Raw genomic sequence first — 23628 nt, forward strand, 5'->3', positions numbered from 1 at the left:
AGACAAGAGTAATGATAACTCTCATTTTTTCTCCTGCATTTTTTAATGTCTTAAAATTTCGGGGGGGGGGGGTCCGGACCCCCTGGACCCCCCCCTTCGCTACGCCACTGATCGTGCACCGCCACGACTATTCACGGACATCAACTAGCAATATCGGCAGTAAGCAAATTACCCATAGCAAAAAATGTGTCATCGATTCTTTTGAAGAATTGTGTCTATTGTGTAAAATATAAAATACATATCACTTTGTGTTAAATAGGAGATATTGGAATATCTTTTTTATTTGTTTGATATACATAAATGCATGTTTTCCAAAATTAATTAATTTATATTCCATAATATATAAATCGCTTCAATTTCTATTTTGAAAGGAAAATATCATATGATATTATTTAGAACAAAAAGTACAGTGGAGAGTGGCAAAAACTATAACCATGTTCCGTTGGCTAAAATTAGAAATAATTTAGACTGCCTCAACAGGTACATAGACAATGTACATTAATTCTGATTAAATTATTTTCACACAATCTTTGTTTGTTAATACAAATAAACAAAGATTAATATCTAATACAATACGGAATATGCAGAAAACTAATATACAGGAAAAACATATTGCGGTCGCATTGCATTTATTATTTGGCACTAAACAAACGGGACGTAGTGCAGTGCAACAACAGCTGATTATTATTGCTACAACTTTACAGCATTTTCAAATAGCACTTCTAGGGTTATCAGGAGTGCTCGTTAAATTTTTTCTATGTGTTTGTAAACAATACAGATTCATTGAATAACCGGCACTTGAAGGGTTAGGCAGTTTATTTTTTTATTTTATTATGATGGTTTTATTAATATAAAACAATATATTATTACTAATTCCAAAAATACTATTTTAGAAGGTTAACTAATAAAGGTTTTAGCTCTATAACATGTTCTGCAGGCTGATTTAACAGTTTTATGATAAAACATTGTTGTTTACTCAAAAGTATAAATTGTGCTAAAATGTTAGGAATGGCGCGGAGGAACTGTAGATAGCCAGTGTCACACTAGGCTATTGACAGTAACAGATAACATTAAAGGGGTCCTTTCTGTCCAAAATATCCTACCTAGGAAATCATGAAGATATTTCTTTTTGTACTTATTTTGGTGTGTTTTGGCCTGCTAAAAAGATTATCGTTTATTATTCCACCAATCACCGAAAGCATTATTAGACAACAGCAAGTGGTCATTTCCCATTGTAAAGTGGATCTGTAAATACAAACTTCCCAAAGTTTGAAAACATTACTCAGTACAACACAACAACTGGAAGTAGCGAGAGTCTCGCTCGCACTGCGGAATACTGGCTACCTGCCCCTTGATAGAACACAATACACCTGATAAACACAATACTACGGAGTTTATCAAACATAGCATAATCACGTGTGCTAAATGAACACATCGTTATCTGATGGATCAAACAGTGTAAACTTACTTTTGATAGCCGAGCTAGTGAAGGTGAAGTGGTGGTACACAATGCCATCAATGCCATTGATTCTAGAAGGTGTCATATTGCAGAGATGAGAGCTCTAATCGTTCTGTTGTTCGCTGCCAGCTTCTTTGACTCGGAAAATGTGGTAGGTGTAGATAGATACGAGTGGTGGTGGTGGTGGTGGTGACCTTCACATTGATCCTAAGACGTACTGTAGATCGTTGATAAGGAGGAAGGACATATTCCCCGAAACACCGTGATCAATCAAATCTTACACACGACTAGATAACATCCTACGTTTGAATTGAATACCGATTTCATTGAATATTTTCATTTGGGGTCTTAATACCTAAAATAACTTCAAATGGTAGAAACTGATTATTTATGTTACTTACTTTTAACATTATATTCTAAACATTTATTTAAAGGTAAATACTTTTTACCTAGTAGGATGAATTTTTATTCGGAAGCACTTCTTCTGAGGTACATTTCATATTTGGTTTACACCCTTATGCCTTTTTTGACTTTTGTCACAAGTTTTATAAATTTTAAGAATATAAACTTCCAGTTAGATTAAAATATTAATATAGGTTTCCAGCTTTCAGAAATTTATACTATTTTTACTTCACAAATGTGTTATTTTTATATCAACTCACAAAAATAGGCCAAAATATTGATTCTGAGAATTTTAAATTTGTTCTGGAATGTAAAGACTGCAATAAATACAAATTTTAAGTTATGACTTGTGTAAATTTATCGCATTAAGGAAATAATACCAGCATTAAGATAAGTATAATAGCTATCAGTTGTTAAGCAATGCACTTTAATAGTCAAAATATAAATCATTATCAATAAAATTATGGATCAATATTGTAAAAATCAATTCTCTTTTTTTAAATTTCTGTTTGTGTTCCTGCTGTAAAATACCCCTGTGACAACCTTAAGGACTGGTGGAATGATATATGGAAAATAAAACAATGAATTTGTGAAGAAAAAATTCACAATCCACCTAAACAATTAACTATGAAGACCAGCTGTGTCTCCAACCTCTGAAAATTTAAGGAGTAGGAGGTAAGGAGTAAAATAGGAAAAAGTACACCAATCCGCTTATAAAGTCACTTACCAGTGATTTTAGAGTCCATGGACCAAAACGAACAAATCCAGAAAAGTTCCAAGAAAGAAGATTCCATCTGTGCACAGATCTCAATATCTTCGGAACACACACAGTGGCACAATGAGGCATATTATATGATCAAACACGGGAGATAACTAACAGAGGTAAAGTTAGGGAGGAAAATGAATAAAAATGACAAGGCTGAGATTAACTGATAAATAGACCTGTGCTGAGGGTCACTCAATATGAGTCCACGGAAATTGAGGAATTGCAATAAGTCTTGTCATGAGTGGTAGTGGCCATTGATCACGACGCTCGGCCTGGAGCGAGTTGTTGGATCAGTAACGCTAAAGTAGGGAGTGCATCGCTGATCTAGTCACTCACGCGCTGTTTTAAGCTCAATTTTTATTTAGTAAATAAGTAAATAAGTCTATACCATATTTATTTAAAACTGAACAATCCCTCCCAGCTAGTTCGGGAGAAAATTCAATTTCGTGTAACAAACTATCATCGAAGTATCAAATTGAAGATGCATTATTGTTATTGAGGGCCAAATTTATACAACGCTAGTGTTATTGATGGAAATGTTGATATAATACATTCAAACATTAAATAACACTATGCTTATTGGTAGTTCTAAAAACAAAGACTTGGTTACGTTTGGAAACGTATTCACTTCTATATCATAAAGTTCTCAAAACGTGTGACATTCCTTGTGACAGAAATATTGTGTTACTTGATAATTTTTTATTCAGTTCTTAGGAAACTATCAGTAAATTCAGTACCTGTGAAGGTTATGTCGACTGTCACAATATAACAACTTTTGACTATATCGACTTTCAGAGCTCCTAACATCGTTTGGTCGAGGGGTATTTCCATATTGTCTGTCTGATATGTAAATAAAATATATTTATTACATATTTTAACTTGATAATTGTATTAGTTATATATAACTATTTGTAATTTTTTAAACTATTGCTCTTTATTGGATTCAAAACTAATCCTAACTGTAATTGAATGAAATTTGTATTTTTATTTTTAGCAATAGAAGGCTAACACATGCATCAAAATCTGTCATCTATTCAAATTTAATAATATGAATAAAATTTAAAAGATGTAATGTTTAAGGTCTGTCAGTACACATGTGCCTGCACTAAACCAGTCATGGCCTGCCCACCTGCTGCAGCCCCCATAATGCCGGTGGCAGTAGCAACAGCCTACCCTCAGGCAGTAACCGCAACAGCCTACCCTCAGGCAGTAGCCGCAACAGCCTACCCCCAGGCAGTAGCTGCTACAGCCTACCCTCATTTTAACTTGAATGTAAGTTGAGTTACACTCAAACTTGAGTTAAACATTCTTCTACTCAAATCTGTACTCATATAATATAATAAGTTAATATATTAATAACTAAAATCACTTCTTTGTAGGCGTACTAAAATTTAGAAATAATTACTGTAAGATCATTTATTTTCCTAAGAGAAAGAATATTCTTTGATCCCTTATCTTGGAACTATGAAAATAATCTAAATATTTTGTTTTATATGATTAAAACATTTGTTTTAGCCAAATATATAATAATAATTTAAGAAAATTTCTATCTCCCCTTTTGATATTCAAGAAAATTCTGCCACAATCCAGGAACCGGCGACAGGTGTCATGTACCCAAAAAGTAATTTTAATTTTATATTTATCTATTATTTTTACTTATAATTAAAATTGTTAGTTATTAGATTAGGACTTTTATTTTTACATGGCGCTTGCAATACAATTAATTATTGTTAATTGTTTCTGCAATAAAGAATATTATTATTATTACTATTAATATTAGCGTGTTATAAATGTCATGCAACAAATAAAACTAAACAAATCCAAACAAGTTTAATATTGTGTATCAGTGGCCAACTACTTTACTTTTACTATGTACGAATTACTTTTTAAGGACCCAACAAGTAAATAATAACTGAATGCTGATACATAAACGCGATACTTTATTAAGGATCCGACTGGTCCTTCTTCAAATCGTGCCGGGGTCTTTCTGTAGGATAACTCTTGATAGAAAAGTCTTAAAAAATTGTATCTTGGTTCCTCTTATTCCAGATAAGAATGCTATTGAATGTGTGAATAATAGTCCAAAGATGAGTAAAGTAACAAGTAAAATTGTAATGTTTTTACATTGGTCTAAAATGTACCCATAATCGCCACAAGAAAACAGGATAAATAAATTAGTAAAAACAGAGCATACTGTAAAGTTATCGAATGATGTTTTCATTAAGTTACCAACACACGGGATGCATTCATTTTGTCAGAGTGGCTGGTTTCATATACAGATTTAATTTCCTGCCACGTACTTCGATCCTTCGTAGTATAGGTTAATTGAGTCTAAACGTTTTCCATGGCGTTATTGATACATCTGCAAATGTATGTACTTAAAATGGGACTGGGCAGTGACAATGCCGACCACGGTAGAATTTACGTAGGTAAATAAGTAATCGTCGATAGGCGACCATGGCGACATGGCAACATTTATGATGATTCAGTTCAGCTAGAATAATTATGAGCAGTACTATAATTTTACCGTTGCTCTGTTCCTTTCACCAAGAGATCTTGGATGGCAAAATTATTACTTCGCTGTATTTGTAAACATCGATTCATAATTAAAATAGGAATTTATTAATATGGAAACCCCTTCGAGAACGGTCTAAGCACTCACAGAATAAGTTTATTGCTACAGTTAAAATGAAGGACAATTAAATTTTAATTCCAATTATAATACTAACAATAGAAATAGAGTAGCGACGATAACATTAAACTTAAGCACGTTTTGTAATTAAGGGTTGCAAAATTGAGGTCTTTCGGGAACAATAGTTTTTGTATTATTAAAATAACCGTATAAAATACTGACTTTTAGTGCACAACTTCGAGATTTTGTGTAAAAGACCTGTAATTAATTCAATTGGTGTTAAATTTTAATACATGATAGCAAGTAAGAATTGGTTTTGAAGTTTTATATTCTACTAGCAGTTACTTGCGGCGCTATATTATATTTCCGACGCTAATGTTGACTGTCCCTTTTTCCCAAGATCAAGAAAATATGTCAAAAAGTTTATATTTATGACCATTATAATTTACTTTCTTTTTAATATGTTTGGTTTCATACTTGATTTTGTCTTGTTCCCCGATCAAGAAAGTGTATATCACACAGATCAGAAAGCCTTCTTCTAACAAAAGTGAAATAAGATAGGTGTTATATCAGTCTTTAAATTTATAGATAACATTGTCTTTTAGATTTCAAACTTAACATTTGTTCAAATGTGCAGTTAAAAGTACAATAACTATGACGCTACAGGTTTTTTTATAAACTGAAAACTATTGTTAATATTTTAGAACAAAAGAGCTAGAATTGGTATATTAGTTCAATAGCACAGTCCAGCGAACTTTCATCTAGTTCTTTATAGCTCTTGCCGACTGTCTCAAAGGAAATCTTCTGTGTCAAATTTTAACCAACTTACGTTTTAGGTCATTTAGTAAGGTATATGAGTACTTACCTAATCGCTGAAAACTTAATCGGCCTTCAAATAGTTGCTATTTTTCAGATAATGAACTGTTTATTACATTAGACATGTTATTTTAATTAATACTTTACAACTTTAGTAACCAAGATGGCACTTTTCGCTACTTTAAAGTCCAGTGGGGCATAGCCTAGAAAGAATTTTGGAAATCCCAGGGACCGGAATAATGTCCATGTGAAATTGAATTAGAATCTGTTGAATAGTTTAAGCGTGAAGGCAAAACAAACAAGCAATGGCACTTTCGCATTTATAATACTATTAACATATTAGTTTATAAACAGCCGAGTTCAGAGAGATATCTCTAGATCTAGTGATCTGTAGTGATCCGTACAACGTGGGCCTAGTTCTGTAATCGTTGTTGGTTAAATATAATTATCTGGAAGATGTGTAATACGTAATAAAAACGTTTATTCTCGAGTTAGTATAAAGGATACTTATTATGCTCAGAAAAAGGTGTTCATGGTTGAGATACAGAAGCACCAGATCAGATTGAGGTTTGCTTTTATTATCTGAACAGTCGGCGAGTGATGAAAAACACTAAATGAAAATGAAAAACACTATTTCAAATAACATTTCATGTAAACTATACCACAAGCTTTTCAGTACATTTCCTGCTCGGCTTTCATGAAACTTACAAAGACCACATGCCCAAGTTAATTTGGTCGTGCGCCTTGACGAGGTCTAACAAACAGGACAGTTGTAACCGCCCAATTTGAGAGGATGATAATAAGTTTTCATGCTCGTATAAAGTTTTTAAATGTTCATTCAATACGAGTTGTATAGTACTCTGAATATTGCATTGATTCTTTAAACTTTTCTTTACATTTTATTCTGATGAGATCACTAGAATTTGACTTCTGAATTTTCAAAGCTACGACTTGGTGAAAATGATGTTACTCTTTATTATTACTGCTTTCAAAAACACAATTTTTATTTATCACATTTTGTCGGTGTTTCAAATTTAGACTTACCTGTTTAGATTTACTTATTTATAACAGAACCAAGTCACAAAAATGAATTTTTACGTGGAAATTCTATTGGTTCTTTTAGCTCAGCCACTGTACCACTTGGTTCCTTAGATCTCTTGTATCAGCCTAAGAACAACCTAAGTCCGGGAATCTCCAGGAGGGTTCACTTCTGACTGGTGTATACTTCCAATTGAACCCACACTGGTCACAGCAAAAATCGATGTATCATTTAAAACTAGGAAACTTTATGGATGTCCAGAAACGTTACATCACTAACCGCAAATGTCGAGATTCTTGGGTGCAAGGGTAATTCGATAGGTCTAGTCTACTGCGGGAGACGACTGTTGGAGTTGGTGGGGTTCGTTCCCTAAAAGTTAAAGGTTCTTGCTAGCATAGATATAAGGGTGTGCCATCCCCAGTCTGTTTTGACTGGAGAGATTGTTTCAGAGCTGCCTTCCCATTCTTCCGAGGGGACATGACTTGAGATTAGTCACTCCGGAAGCAGTACAAACGCCTTGTTACTCTTGTCCTACAACTAATGTTATTAGGATCAGTGGTATTGCTTCAATTACATTCTAGGAATCTTCATCCTCTACGACCGTTCATGTGTTGATTAAACGGTCTTTCTTAAAGTTATCTTCCACTACAAGCAGAGAACTATCTGGGTAATTCTTACCTTATCTAGATTTTATCGAACTTAGGGAGGTTCCTAGCACTGCGGGCCCAGTCCTCCGCCATTGATAGCTCTCAACCAGTCTGTATCGTATAAACACAAAACCTTACATGTGATACAAACCTTCCTGAAACCGGTACAGGAATTTCTCCTAGAAAGAAGTTGACCACAAAGGTTCGACATTCACCTTGACGTTCGATTTCGGGGAGGAAATCCCGTTAAAAATGAGTGCCGTTAAATATTTTGGCAGATAATATTTTTTTCTAAACTTAAATATTTAAAACTAACTGTTTTATAAGTAAATTAATGTTAAATCAGTGTTAGAACATAAATACAGGCCTGAATTTGGCGAATTTCAATCCCTCTATCTTGTTGTCAGACTGCCATATAGCTAGCTAGTATTGATGTAACAGCGGTCAGTTTTAAGTGTTTCAAGTTAGGGAAAATATGGCATGTGAAAAGAAAATGTTTTATAAGTTTACGCTTCAGTACCCATTTCAACCTTTACCAAAACTATAGTAGCTGTTAATTTCTTTTTCAGTTCCATTTTATAAAAAAATCCTTTGTCAGTAGGAAAAAACCCCACGTTTTGTGCAAATTGTACGGTGCAAATTGACTTCTTCTGTTAGGCTCCTAGACTAACAGTGTAGATCAGCTGATATACGAAATGGCCAGCGGTTTTTTGTTAAAATATATTTAACAACGTGCTAATTTTAGTGTACCTTTATTCCTTCTGTTTCACTACAAAGTGAGCATGAGCTCATATTTTACGTCAGCGTTTTATTTGAAAAACACGTTCGCTTTCACATTTTATATGAAAACACTTTTTTTCAAGAAATTTTTTATAGGTACGTTGAATATATATTCCAGCTTTTGTAACTATATCCAGGGTAACTCGCAAATACATTAAACGAATTAATGCAATGTTTCTGACTTATTTTCGTAATTTTGAAAAACTAATTAAGATAAAGTAAGTCATGCATATGTGCCAAGCGTTAGTATTAGTTAAGTTTAAAATTAAAATATTAATAAAGCAATTATGTTTGTATTATTTTTAACATTTGAGTACTTTGGTTACTTCTGTGAAAAGGCAATGAAAACGTAAAATATAACTTACAACCGTAAAACACTTTCTATGAAATCTCTTTTCTACACAACATGTAGTTATGGTAATATTATCATTTTACGTCTCTAATATTCTACGGCACGTCTGACATATTCCAGAATATGATGGCACCCAACATCATTCCCAACTACTACCAACCCCAGATGTTAGCACCCTGGTGTATGCCGCCTCCGGTAGCCGCACCCATGCCCGCTACACAAGCATCTCCTCCTCCCGCACCCACAGTGAGCATAACTAACAATATCCTTACTTTAAGGATTCATTTTCTTGTGTTGACCTAATCAAACAATCTCAGATCTGTACTTCTTAATTTGTGATTACATTGGTAAAATCCATCCAGATTATTCACAAACTAAAGATGATTTTGGAGTATTATGCTACGGATCGAGCTTCTGAAGGTGAGGATATTTTTTTATTCGAGTTAGAGGATAGGGGAGGGAGATTTCCTCATACTATTCCTTAAAATCGTATGCGAACTACACAATAATCATCACGTATCATCATCACAATACAGGACAACAAAATGTTAACTCTTCTCATGACTTAAAAAAACTATGTACGTATTAGATAGAGCGAAAAAAACATTAAATCGTTCCACATTCAATAACTTTAAGCTATGATAAATGTACCATAGTTTACTGAAAGGATTTATATCATATATAATGATAGCATCTGCCCTTAATTCTAATATTTTTTCACACCATCCATCACCAATACAGAAATTAGTTCTTGTGGATAGATGCACATCAGTCTAGTTTTAATTTTAGCGTTTAATGTATGACAATGGCAGAATAGTTCATATAAACATATTACTTAATTATTAATACATTTAATTTACTTTCTATCATTTTTAGATTTATTAAAGTCTTAAGATTGAAAGGTGGAGGTAATAATTATAAGTTACCTAAATTCAATAGGGGTTTAAATGGTAGTTTATTAGTATCTAATGACTATTTGTGTTTAAAGTTAATACAGTAATAATTAGTAATAGAAACGTTTTACTTAAGCACATGAAATAAAATAAAAAATGTTGTTTTTAACAATTCCTTTGTGTTCGAATCATTTAGATTTTTTTCTCCAAGGTGGATGAAATGAAGTATATTTATAAAACCCATATGGAATTCCAAATCCTGGAAACCAATTATATAAATCTTGAAATACCTCTGTTTGAATATAATACGATATCTGACCAAAACCCCTGAAACCATGTTGCTTTTTAAGGTTTGAGGCACAGGGGCAGATTTTGCATGACGTTAGGAAAGGGGTCACAACTGAGGCGATTTGGGGGATTAAGGAGCTCCCGGATTTAATACACGTTTTTATGCATTTAAGTCTAAAATTTACTTTGATATGAAACAGAAATAAATGAAAATAAGAAGTCATGACCCCACATCTTGTAACATGATTTGGACGTATGCACTTATTTTAAAATGTATTCCACTTTGATTTGAAACATAAATAAATACAAATGAGCAATGTTTGATAATTCTGTGTGGATAATTAACAAATTTCCAAAATTACGCGAATTGTCATAGTGCTATTTTGCCTGCGCATCTCAAATTGATAATATAGTTTATACTATCACGCGGTCGTGTCTTAAGAAACATCCGGTTTTCCTTGGTTAACAGTTTACTTTTTGTCAGTTTGTTCTTTAGCTATGGTTACAATAGAATTACAATACGTTTTTATTACGCTGAGCAGTTAATAAATTACGCTTTTATAGCAGTACTAAATGTTATTCGTAACTAATAATTCAATGATACATGAATTCAAAAGAATCGAGTTGATGGGGCGCATATTATTGTTTTTATTTTAGAATTGTAGTAAACATGTTTCTCAATTAATTTTATGTTTCAATATTAACTGAAATTATTTAAAGGTTTACGAGACAGAATAGGCCATGTATTCTTACACGTGCGAAATCTGATGTGATGATGCGTCAAATGTTTGATCAACAACTAGCACAAGCAGACACGAGACTTTGTAAACAAATCATAACAACTCGTTCGTTCGAATTTTACCGCAAACTACTTTGAAAGCAGTATGGTTTATTAAATGGATGCTACAAACAGATTGGGTTCACGGAGATATGGAAATCAGATTGGCCCTCTACTGTTGTCTAATTGAGAGCACACAGAAATGTGTGAGGCGAAAAAGAATTCATAAAAGTTTTGTAAATCTAACCTATGTGAAATTTCTAACATTCGTGGGGCTTGGTTAAGAGTGACACTAATTTTAAATGACAGACAGGTGTGTTGTAGATAAACCAGTCCGATATAGGCTTATTGCATATAATAGTAATTTATTACAACTTGTACATTAATAAAACAACATTAACGACTTGTAGTTATTGTAAGGTGTGTGGTTCAACTAAATCGTCATAACATCCTGAGAAAAGATACCTAGCTCTAAAAATAGCACATACATAGGGTATTTCATACCACCCAGCCGCAACCTCCGCCACTGGTTGATCAGCTGTTTTAAGGTTTGTACAAAGACATGTAAAAACACGCTGTAATGTATCTGGTGTAAATGCCAACCTCTCTATCTCGATTATAGGACTTCTGATCTAATCGCATTGTAGTGATATTTAGGAATTGCATTTTTATAGTACAATACGAGGTTTTCTTACATATTTCACTAAATTTGTAAGTTGTAATGTCACTAAATCAATTATTATTTGTAATTACTATGAAAAATGCTTGAACCGTATCAAAACACGGGTTTTTCTAATAACTTGTAAAGGATAGGGTACGATAAGCGGACCCGGTTTTTTATATCGAAGAATGTAATCATCGATACCTAATATTCGCATCTCAAATCCTAGACTATCAATCGATAAAACGTATTTATCGTCCGCAATAACCAACATACGTTTTAAATTCAAATGTAAATTTAATATAAACAGTGATCAAACAAATTATTATAACCGAAATTAGGAAAACTGAAGACGACCATACTTGCCCCTCTCACAGTTACATTTGTTTCTTTCCAACAAATTTCACATAATGGGTTTTTCGGTACAAGTCCTACATGTTGAAGCCACGAAAAACATATCTTATCATCTTTCAAAGCAATGTCTTAGTTTTCTAAAATTGACTGCCATTTTTAATAATTAAATGTTACTTATGTAAAATTGAAATATTATCTTACGTGTATTATTTGAAAGTGTTTACAGCTGTTGATATAGATTATTTAAGTTAATTGTTCAAAATAATTAATTGGTATCGATTGATTATATCGATGGTTATGATTAAGTAATATCGGTTGCCAATTTCGATATAAAAAACTGGGTCCGCTTATCGTACCCAACCCCTTGTAAATATAAGATATAGAAATTAAGTTTAAATTTAAAAAAAAAAATCTTTTTTAATAACCTTTAATTTAATGGCCACATGGCCTATACTCTCACTAAAAATTTTGGGGTACGGGCTCCAAAACTTTTTAAATTTGAATATTTTGGTTTTGTAAGAAAACATGCAAAAATGTTTAAACGACATACCGTTTGTTGTGCTTTATTAATGCAAGTTTAAATACAAAAAAATATTATAGTAAAATAGAAAAAAGTCCAACAATTTTAAAAGATCCATGCCATTTGTACAAGACTGAATGTTTGTATCAAAATTTTCGGCATTCAGACTTTGAAAATGATCTGTCACATCTTGTTATTCAAATAGCAAAAATATTTTAGAATTTTCGAGATCCAAAGTTGTGACCCTCATTTCAGGCAAGCCCTGTATTTTAAACGTGACAAAAACGGCGTTCGTCGTATATTATTTATTTAGGGTCACAGTTAATCGGTGTATGTCAAACGGTTCAAAACACAGGAGATTGCGGCCGGGTGATCTGAAACATACTGTATAGTTATGTTTATTCGTCCTATAGTAAAGAGGATATGGAACCACTACGAAACCGACGATATATTTTATTTAGCTTGCAATCATAACAGGATTGCGAGGACATTTGACCTTTTCTGTCAGTTTATAGAGTAAACGAAAATACGTCAGCCCACTTTGCTTAGCTATTTAGCGGATCGATGTGAGTTGACTGATAAATACGATATTATGTGTATTATAAAGAACCTTTATATCGAGAAATTGTACAAAATTTTGCTGTGATGCGTTTTTTAATGTTCAGGCCGGATTATTATAAGGAGAAGAAATCTAAGAATTTCGTTTTGCCAAAATGTTATATGCATTACGTTAAGTACTTTGGTGTATACAGTGACCGTAAAATTTAATGGTTCTATGCTGTGTCCAACGAATCAATAACTCATTTTACAAGATAAATAATTTTTGTTTGAAGCCAAATCCGCAAGTGAAGCAGTCACGCCCAGTGAACGACCCTCCACCACGACCGACCCATCAATCTCCTGTGGTTATCCAGTCTGTGGTCGTAGGCAAGAAGGAAAATACGGAGAATGTTTCTGAAGAAGAGGAAGAAGTGAAAAAAGAGAAAAAATCGTCCTCTAAGAAAAAGTATTCAGAAGAAGTGGAAGATGAAAATGAATATGAAAATGAAAACAAAAGAACTAAAAGTAAAAGAAGAAGGAGAAGACGACCACGAAGACCAAGACGAAGATTCTTCGATATGTTTGACCCAACATTTATGGATCCTTACGCTGCTTTTGAGCGATATGATTAAGTTTCTATATTATAGCTTAACTGAAGGTTTGACCTAACTTAAAGATTACGATCGTTATGTTTTACAAAGTTTTATCATAAATCGACATGTTTTTAAAATTATGGTTAATAGACCAGACCATACTCCTTTTCCTACTCAAACTATGAAAACTTCTTGTAAATATTAACTTATAACAATCATTCCTAAATCTGTGTAAAATTTCTTTTACGATTCAGATTAATATAATTTGTTTTTCATATTATTAGTAGGCGTCTGAATGGTAAAATAAAGAAATCTTTTGTTAGAAACAACACATTCTTTACAGTTATGAATTACATATGTAACACCATTAACGAAATTTAGATATTCCATCTCTGGCTTCCAAATACACTATCTACTGAAAATAGTTAGTTTGTAGGATGGCTAAGACAGGAATACTCTTATTCAATAGCCATATCTTCTACCGCACCAAACGGCAGTTTGCGTATCGTGGATGTCTCAGTGTACAGTGTCTTAGCAAGCGGCTCCTGCGTGGCGTGGAGGTCTCAGCGTACAGCGTCTAAGCAAGCGGCTCCTGCGTGGCGTGGAGGTCTCAGCGTACAGTATCTAAGCAAGCGGCTCCTGCGTGGCGTGGAAGTCAGCGTACAGTGTCTAAGCAAGCGGCTCATGCGTGGCGTGGAGGTCAGCGTACAGTGTCTAAGCAAGCGGGTCCTGTGTGGCGTGGAGGTCTCAGCGTACAGTGTCTAAGCAAGCGGCTCCTGCGTGGCGTGGAAGTCTCAGCGTACAGTATCTAAGCAAGCGGCTCCTGCGTTATGAGGCGGCGGTATAAAAAGGGATTTTTTTTGTCATGTTCAAGCGGGACGAAATTCACTTGCTGAAGTGAAGTTTTAGTGTTAGACGAAATAGATTATTTTGTAAATAATTTATTCACAAATCTTTTTTCATTTCTAAACTTATCTCCTCTATTTTGAGACATGCATAGTTAGTTGTAGGTACACATTATTTGTTTCTCGTCTTTTTATGTTGCGTTTATATTTTTCTAGTATTTTTTACTCAGTATTATTATGAATAAATTGCAATGGTTTATTATAAATGAAACTTACTTAACTTTATTATTTAATTAGGGCGTTCTCTATTTTGAGACATGCATAGTTAGTTGTAGGTACACATTATTTGTTTCTCGTCTTTTTATGTTGCGTTTATATTTTTCTAGTATTTTTTACTCAGTATTATTATGAATAAATTGCAATGGTTTATTATAAATGAAACTTACTTAACTTTATTATTTAATTAGGGCGTTCAAAATTTAATTACAAAATTAATAATGTACGAATGAATATATAGAACGTGATAAAATATCTCAGTACTTCAAAAAGTGTTATTATATCAGTATTAAAAAATTTTCACTAACGTTAACCGTGGAAGTACTCTGCAATTGCATTTACAATCTGAATTAATTGTTCCCTGAAACTATTACAGACATGAACAGCCATTCACCAGTATATTAATAGTAATATTCATTTGGATTCAGGCTTTATGAGATCAAAATTATTATACTAAGTTATTAATTAGACTCTATTTAATTTTAATGTTATAGTTTACCTAGTAATATTGTACATCACTGCTGTTTACTTTTATGTCACATAACATGTTTCTTACAATGATAACCATATATGTAATTTTGGATTTTGTGGTTTGCTAGGTTTTATTGTGTGAGGCTTTCTGTGCGTTTGACACGTTACTGATAATTTTAGAAACTTTCGGCTACTTTGTAAAAATTATCTAAGTTTAAGTAAATTTTAAACTTGTTTAGAAAGTCTTCTTTCGTATTATTTTGTCCTGTCATCATAAATTATTTAAAGTTAAATTCAACGAAGTAGCCCGATTTGCTATCCGAAAACAATCAAACCAAAACAAATGTTTCATCACAGGCTGGTTACACTTGTATCTGTCTATTCTATATTGTATGTTTAGCAGAGCTAACATAAGTTAACGAGCTCTAATTTTGAAGCAATGTGTAATATAATGGTGTCATTTATATATTATCCAACTATAGACGTACTGGTAAAACACATGTAATCGTATATGCCTTCCAAAAACAAACTGAGTGGCACCTTTATTGCACTTTTTATGCCATTTTAAATTTATTTTGCTACTTATTACACAGCTTGTAAAGACAGGCGTATAGCCTAAATACTGTTGTAAAATTACTTAAATACCACTTACCGTATCTCTAAGAACGGGACTGAAGAATTATTAGGAGCAACTACCTACGTTTAAATCGTTGATTTATAATTTATATTATTGTTAGGAGTGCGCCAAAGCCTGAGAGGAATTTAGGCTGAATAAAGGCCCAATTTTGCAGTACCATTTGGCTAGCGGTTAGTTTTACACCGTTACATTGTTAAAGTCAGGAATTGAACAAGTTAACACACAGGCCGGTTATATCGTTTGTAATGTTCGCCAGATATATGTTGTTATTTAAATGTTGTCGTTCGCTAAACTATCAAGTATGTTACTTCGAGTGCTAGCGATTTCATTAACTTGGTGCCAGATTTTACTTCAGTACAAGCCTCTCTTATACAGTAGCCTTTGATCATTAAAAATTAAAGATATTTGGATAACATTATATGAAATGTATAATGTTCATTGAACTTTAAAATGTATCATGGTTTCGTATAAGCATTATAATACAGCCTTCTGTGAAGGTCCAGAGGGAGAGGATTCACAGTTTTACTCAGGGAATAAGTGATTACATTAAAAATATATTTATTCGAAATTCCGAAATTGAACTACAGGGTGTTTCATAAATCAATAACCATCTTATATATTATTTTGTACAGTGATTGGCATAAAAAGAGCTCAATTCATGAGGGTCCTCCTTCCCTGTAAATTATTCAACTACAGTTCAACACGTACTCCAGTAAACAGACTGTATTGACCGTATTGATACCCAATTTTCTGTCAAGCTTCTGTATTAAAATTTAGATGTCCGGCGGCGGTTGGAGAAATATGTTGACAACTGAAGTACATGTTGAATTGTAGTTTATCACTTACAGGGAAGTAACCTTGTGAATTAAGCTGTCTTTTTTTGTAAGCGTCAATTTTGGCTATAAAGAATCAAATATTGTATTTAAAATATAAGATGAGTAGTGATTTATCAAACACCCTGTGCATCAGTTAATGTTATATTGCATGTCTAATTGTTTTTAATTGCCTGTCTAAATTTATCTCATTTAATATAAGTGAAATAAATGTTTATAATAAAACTTGTTAATACAATAAAAATACTATTAGTACTTACATAGATTAAGTAGCAAATATAGGTTTCTAGTTAGTATTTTGAAACTTTTGTTTTTATTTGTATGGTGTGCAATTTCACTTTTTTACTATAAGATGTATTAGTTTTATTTTCTATATGGAAATTATAAAATTGATCTTAATCAATATAATAATAATTTATTAACACTCTAAAGTATACATTTTTTATCCTCTTTCCCAAAATTACTTTCTAGTCCGACGTTTAATTTTATTGTTATAATACTACATCTATGTGAACGATAAAGTAATAAGTATTTTTATATACTTTAAATCCAACAAATATGAAGTAGTGGCATTAACTTTTTCAATTAAACTGTAATTTAATTTTGTGAAAGATAGTCTATATATGACATAATGGAGTTTTTTAATATGTGTAATTTTAATACTTACTTTTATAAATATTTGACTGTTAAAAATTAACATTATGTTACCTCACATGAATAAATTATTTATGTAACAGAATAATTTATTTTTGTTTAAAGCAAAATCAACAAGGGACAGTGCAAGGGGACGATCCACATCCCGAGGATGATCCCACACAATCACCGCACCATCAGTCATCTGTGGTCATCCAGTCTGTTTACGTCGGAGGAAAAAAGGATGACACGGAAAGTGAGGATGAAGGAGAAGTTAAAAAAGAGAAAACTGTATCGAAGAAAAAGTGTTCTCACGACTCGGACACTGATCATGAACACGAAGAGAGACGTAGCAGTTACAGAAGAACTAAGAGAAGACGCCAGCGAAGACCAAGACGAAGATACCACAACACGTATTCAGATCCAGCGCCAATAGATCATTACTCCCCATCAGACGATCCTTACTCCTCATCAGATCCTTACTACTCGGGTGGAGATTCTTATGATCGTTACGACTATATGTCATCTTTACCATCACGATGTGAAGGGTGTTTTGATAACATGTAGGGTTGAATACATTTCTCACAGATCATCAGTAGAAACAAGAATCAAAAGTACCTTATATCTTTTCGTCCTTCAATATTCTTTTTGTTACTGTACTGATGATATCAAAAATTGAATATTTTATTATTTAACACTAAATACTTATGTTTTACAGCACGGAAAACATCTTCGGACATAATTCAAACAATGTTATTATACATAGTATCCACAAATTACTTTATCAAACTTCACCATTTGATTTTTCATGTGAAAATAAGTAAATAAATATATAAGAATAGTCATATCTTACGTAGTTTACTATCTATCTGTATGTCTGTGTGTTTTGCGTTTTTTCAAGAAGACTTATATATCTTTAAACTAAGTATAGTTCAAACTTTGCAAAATCAGTAGTCTAATTATTAAGACCTGTTTTCAAAAAATTTTAAAAAGTATATAACGCATGGGATTTTAAAATAGCGGCCATACAACATTTTCAAACTGTGTTAACTCATAAACGGGATATTTTATAAAATTTATAAGAATATAAAAACATGGGGGTTTTGACGAAACTTTGGTACTAAATTTATTTCGTTGCAACGAATAATAACGAAATAGTCAAGGGTTTACTGAGCGCCACCCCTTATGTAAAATACATAATAGAGTTATTAATGTTTCCTCTCACACATAGCTATGATAATTCCGTTGTTATGTATCGTATCGAAATAAATTTTGTATCAAAATTATCATTTCATAGTAAGACTTATTTCACTATTCTTATAATTTTTTCATAAATTCTCTTGTGTTTGAGTTATTACAGTTTGAAAAGCTTATATGAGGGCCATTTTGAAACATGATATAATATATTTCTTAAACTTTTTTTAAAACGGGTCTTAATTAGACTAGACATTTTGCAAATTTTGAACCTTTAATCATTTCAAAGATATTTTTTTCTAAAAATCACAAATAGACAGATATACTGGTTACTATTAACTAAGCAACACAGAACTATACTTTACATGACATTTCTTACTTATTTTGACCTGTAAAATCAGACTATGAAGGTGGAGATAGTAATTTTTGGACACCCTCTATAGAGCAAACTGTTAAAAATACTTTGTATTAATAAATAGCGTTATTTGCATTAAGATGGAGAATGAAAAAAACCTTTTTAATATTATGGTAAAACCAATAACCCCAACCCATCCCATAAATTCCTTTTGGAAATTATTTGTTGTAATAATTTTCACGTACAAGTTAATTACAGTAAATCAAAATTAAATATAGACTGTTTGCAAAAACATGTATTTTATTTGATATACCTTTTAGATTAAAAAATATCTAGTTATTTAAAACCGAAATTCTAAAACTTAACTTTCATAAAGTAAAATGAGTTAAATACTTTTTTTGTAATAAAAAAATCAATTTTGAAATCGTAAAAAGATGAGAGGTTATACTAACAAAAAGGCATGAAACTTACAAAAACACTACTTAGTGATTTGAATAAACATGTATATGTGGAAACATTCAAATAAATATATTAATAACACTAAAAATTACGTTTTATTAATTTTGTAGTAATTTTCTAATAATCGACATAAACAAGTAAACGTAAAAGAAAATTATGAATTTATAAAGATTAACAGTTGTACATTTTTAGAGGCAGATTGTTCAAAAATTGTTTGATTTGAGCAATCTACTATACACAGGATTGCTTGATATAATTTTGTTCTTGGGACCATATGTTATGTTTTCAACGTATAACAATTTTGGTAAACACATTTTTTGTTTCATCTTTCATAGTTATGAGACAAAACTGTAATTGTACGGCAGGAACTGTAAACCACTGACAACAATACGGAACTGCTGGCGACGCGATGCTGACGCTGGGGAAATAAAAATGCTGAAGTGAAAATTTCCAAGCTGACCCATTTGTAAACTGATTGACAATAAGTGTTTGCCTGTAGTCATTGTTGTTGTTAGTTACTTTCTTAGGAAAAGCATAACTAATCTAAACCACAAATGTAATTTATTATTTTTATCTCATACCGTAAATTTATAAGGTTTTTGAAAGAATTTTCATTTGTAAAATTCGTTAATTCAACATTTATACTGTTTGTTTTGCTTTTTTGTTTAAGTAATTGTTTTTTCTATTCCATAGCAAGAGCACTTAACGCGAGAAAATCGGCGTTTAGGCATCCTTTGATTTAAAGAAAGCCTTTGACTTAGTGGATCATGACTTATTGCTAATCAAACTTGACAGACTAGGGGTAAGAGGTTTTCCATTCCTGGATTAACAATTACCTTAGTATACCCAGGCCGTTAAATGCCTATTGTAAAATTTCTGATTACAAAGGCTGAACCTTCAACTAGTGCCGTACTTAAAGGGGTTTCACAAGGGTCAGTGTTCGGACCTTTGCTCTTTATTTTATTCATTAATGACCTTCAAGTAAGAGGAGGGGAGAAAGTCGTGTAAGTTTTTTGATAATACCTCTATATCACTAACGTCTGATAGTTGATATGCTAAAACTTGAAGCAAAAGCTCACATACATTAAATATCTTATCTCAGTTGTTTTGTTAAAGTTTTCTTGAAGGAACAAAAAAAATTGTATTGAATTTCATATAATTAATACAGATCGTGCTCCTCTCTTGTTCGATTCACCTATTAAACCTGTCTCCTTTCACTAAATTTATTGGTATTTACATCGAATAAATGTAAGATTTGCTGATCACATTGAATCAGTACTCAAAAAGGTAAGTTCCGGAGTTTTTGTTTCTTCCACTCTAGACACCAAAGGTAGCGTTAGACTAATTTTATCTTAACTTAGCAATTTTTCATCTTCCGCGCAGGCACTGTTTTAAGTCATATTTCCATGACAATCTCCAAATCTCTACCAGATTCGCTGAAGGTTGAAGGTAATCTGCATAGTCATCCAACAACCCCACACCTTTGTGACATTCAAATTAAGTTTAATTTAACACTTTTAAAATTCTTAACTAACTGTACTCTGGACACTGGTCCAATTACAATGGATAGAATACCAACATTGGAGTAGATATAATATAATTAATGTTGACTAAGGATGATTGTTCAACTGATGATTGTTTTTGAGCCAAGAGACCAAGTCAAAATTAGAACTTTGAGTGTATGGAACAAATAAATAACCGAGTTTGTGAGAGCCTTCAGAACCAAGAAGTTAACGATAACTTAAGAACGATTTATCTTTGAAGATCCTGAGCATCCAGGAGATCCGTGAATTATTATAGAAATTAGCTTTGACGTTCTATGAAATAAATTACAGGTATATCCCAGGGTCATTCAGTACCTTATCAGATAAAGAGGGGGAGCTCAAGTATTATAGACTTTTTCTCTAAATAACTCTGCACATCTTCCATACTTAAGAGCTACCAGTATTTTTCCTAAAAGTTAGTCTGCCACGAATATCATTAAAACGACAGAATTTTTCAGCCACTGGTGTGAACGTGTTATGGAACATTTATAAAAGAAGAACGATTCTCCGCGTTCTTGCTAAGTTCTTATTTTACTGCAGGGATGGAACCTTCCAGAACAGAAAACTTCTCCTGTTCATAGTCCTCTGTTCATAGTTCACTGCACCTCTATTTTTAAGTGTATTGATAAGTTTGTCATACATGTTCTTTGAAAAAACATAATATTTTCAACTTTCCATTTATTGCTAAACCATACAGTTTGAAGAAATTTGTTTAGTACAAAATATAGTAATTTTAGTGTAAGTTACGAAGTAAAGTTAGGTAATGCATTTTTAAATGCTAATACTACGTAGTCATAATTTTAGGAACTTAATATTTATACGTGTAAAAATTATCATCTAAAACGCATGTTTGTTTATTCTGCTTCACCAAATGTGATCTAAACCTGTACTAATTTTTTGAGTTTTCCCACTTTAATATAGCCTATTCCACAAACTTGCATTTTTTTGTCTCAAAAAATCTCCGCAAAGATCTGATACACTAAAATTATGTATGTAATGTAATGTTGTATAATGTGGTATAACTAAACTATTCATATTGCAATTATTAAAGTAAACGTTTTATATATATATATATATATATATATATATATATATATATATATATATATATATATATATATATATATACAGGGTGACCATTAAGTCTTAGGACGACCTTATAGCCTAACTTTTAAACGACAAGAGATATCATAACCAAATTTTGTATACCGTTACTGGAAATTGTAAGCTACTTTTCTGTGTACATGGTGGTCGTATTTCACCTTTGGGGGACGGCCCGTCGGGGGTTATAAGAAAATCTTTAATGACAGCCTATGTTGAGTTATACATCATTTTAAAGGTCTAGTTGAACTGAAAACAATGCCGCAAACCGGACTTCAAAAGGTTGACCCAGTCGGAAGAAATCGCTGTTCAAAGTTTAGAAAATGTTTAATACCATTATTACATAAGAAATAACTAATACTGTAGCTGTTAGAAGTTAAGGGGAATACTTAGTGAACTCATTTAAAAGTAGATGTTCAAAATGTTTCCTTTCGGTCGTCTGACAATGTGCTACGTTTAATCAGAAAAACCTATATATATTTGGTTGAAGAGTCTTATTTCAGAGTTATAGTAGGTCTAAAAATCCTGCTCCAGTTTTCTACAAACAAAGCAAGCCTGTTAGTTATGTTTAAAAGGTATTTAGTTTTCAATCAAACTGCACATTGATGGCGTCAATAATCATAGTCGTTCAGAGTTGGATCATCGACCGTGGCTCACCGCATAGCCGGGTTGAGAGAAGACGGGCTTGTCCTCTGCCTGTATTGTTAACCACACAGAAGGATCTGGCTATCGAGCCACTTCACCATATCGGAACCTTAGCAAATTAGGTTGGTAGGCAAATTAAATTAAAGTATTCTAATTAAAATTCTAACCATTAGCGCAAAAGGATCTTCCTGTCAAGGTGAGAAATGCTGGGTATTATAAAAATACATTGTGTGTTTTAGTGCTGGGCAGTTTTGTGTACATCCAGAATCACCATTATTTATTCTCAACCTTAGTTTCTACATATTCTTTTTGAATGATTTTGCATACTCTGGAACAATATCCTCGGACATTCAATGGAAAAACAGACTGTTGCAACTACTGTCAGAAAACCTAGCTTGAATGTTAGGTCATCATGCTACAGAAAGCCCTTACAGACTGTCAGAACACTTATCCTTTGAGTGCTTCTTCTAAATAGGGAGGCCGCAATGTCATTGAAAAGGAACTTCTGAATTTTTTGCAGAGAAGTCTGAGGTGAGCACATTAAAAGCAGAACTCATCGTTTCCATCTTACATATCATGCAATTTTCAATCTGTCTCAAGTAGAAGTAATAAAGAAGTCATTGATATTTACCAAGCGTTAAACTGAATATCCTATCCGGTAGCTGTAAAAAGCCCAACTTTGAAGAAGTTCTTGTCATGCTACGACAGAGAGATCTATCATAAATTTTAGCTTGGTATATAACATATCCTAAGATACATTTATGTGCTAATCCCATTAAAATAGTAATTACATTTCAAAATAAACATGTCTGTAAAATATTTAGATTAGCTATTACACAATCTGAAAATATTAAGTTCATAATTTCAAATATATTACAATGATCAATGACTTTTTTTGCAATATTTATTATATTTTTCAAGTTTCAAATTAACGGTTATTGGAAGTGACCCAATGGTCACTTTGGAAGCAAACTGCCCAAGGCGCTTTTCAACGGTGTTTTGGAAGTATATAGCTACATTATCCTAGCTACAAAAGTATCGGATAGCAAAATTGAAATAAAAGTTAGAATTTTTATCATTTTAAACCATTTTACTCCTAGGAATCAGGGGATGCT

General features: G+C 32.5%; 1 protein-coding gene across 1 annotated transcript; it reads left to right on the plus strand.

Annotated features, from left to right (window-relative positions):
- The first annotated feature begins 1503 nt into the window (after positions 1 to 1503).
- LOC124359489 (lysine-rich arabinogalactan protein 19-like) lies at positions 1504 to 18909 on the plus strand. Its single transcript, XM_046812258.1, has 4 exons — positions 1504 to 1610; positions 3708 to 3899; positions 9014 to 9139; positions 17342 to 18909. The coding sequence occupies exons 1-4, from the start codon at positions 1554 to 1556 to the stop codon at positions 17780 to 17782; spliced, it is 816 nt and encodes a 271-aa protein (XP_046668214.1). The 5' UTR covers positions 1504 to 1553; the 3' UTR covers positions 17783 to 18909.
- Positions 18910 to 23628: the final 4719 nt, after the last annotated feature.

The sequence above is a fragment of the Homalodisca vitripennis genome, chromosome 4 (genome assembly GCF_021130785.1).
Source record: "Homalodisca vitripennis isolate AUS2020 chromosome 4, UT_GWSS_2.1, whole genome shotgun sequence".
Classification (NCBI taxonomy): domain Eukaryota; kingdom Metazoa; phylum Arthropoda; class Insecta; order Hemiptera; family Cicadellidae; genus Homalodisca; species Homalodisca vitripennis.

What these genes read in the sequence shown, in the direction of transcription:
- LOC124359489 (XM_046812258.1), top strand. Translation starts at nt 1,554, where the DNA reads ATGAGAGCTCTAATCGTTCTGTTGTTCGCTGCCAGCTTCTTTGACTCG. An exon ending in TCTTTGACTCGGAAAATGTG is followed by an intron (nt 1,611 to 3,707) that starts GTAGGTGTAGAT and finishes GTAATGTTTAAG; the next exon opens with GTCTGTCAGTACACATGTGC. An exon ending in ACCCTCATTTTAACTTGAAT is followed by an intron (nt 3,900 to 9,013) that starts GTAAGTTGAGTT and finishes GACATATTCCAG; the next exon opens with AATATGATGGCACCCAACAT.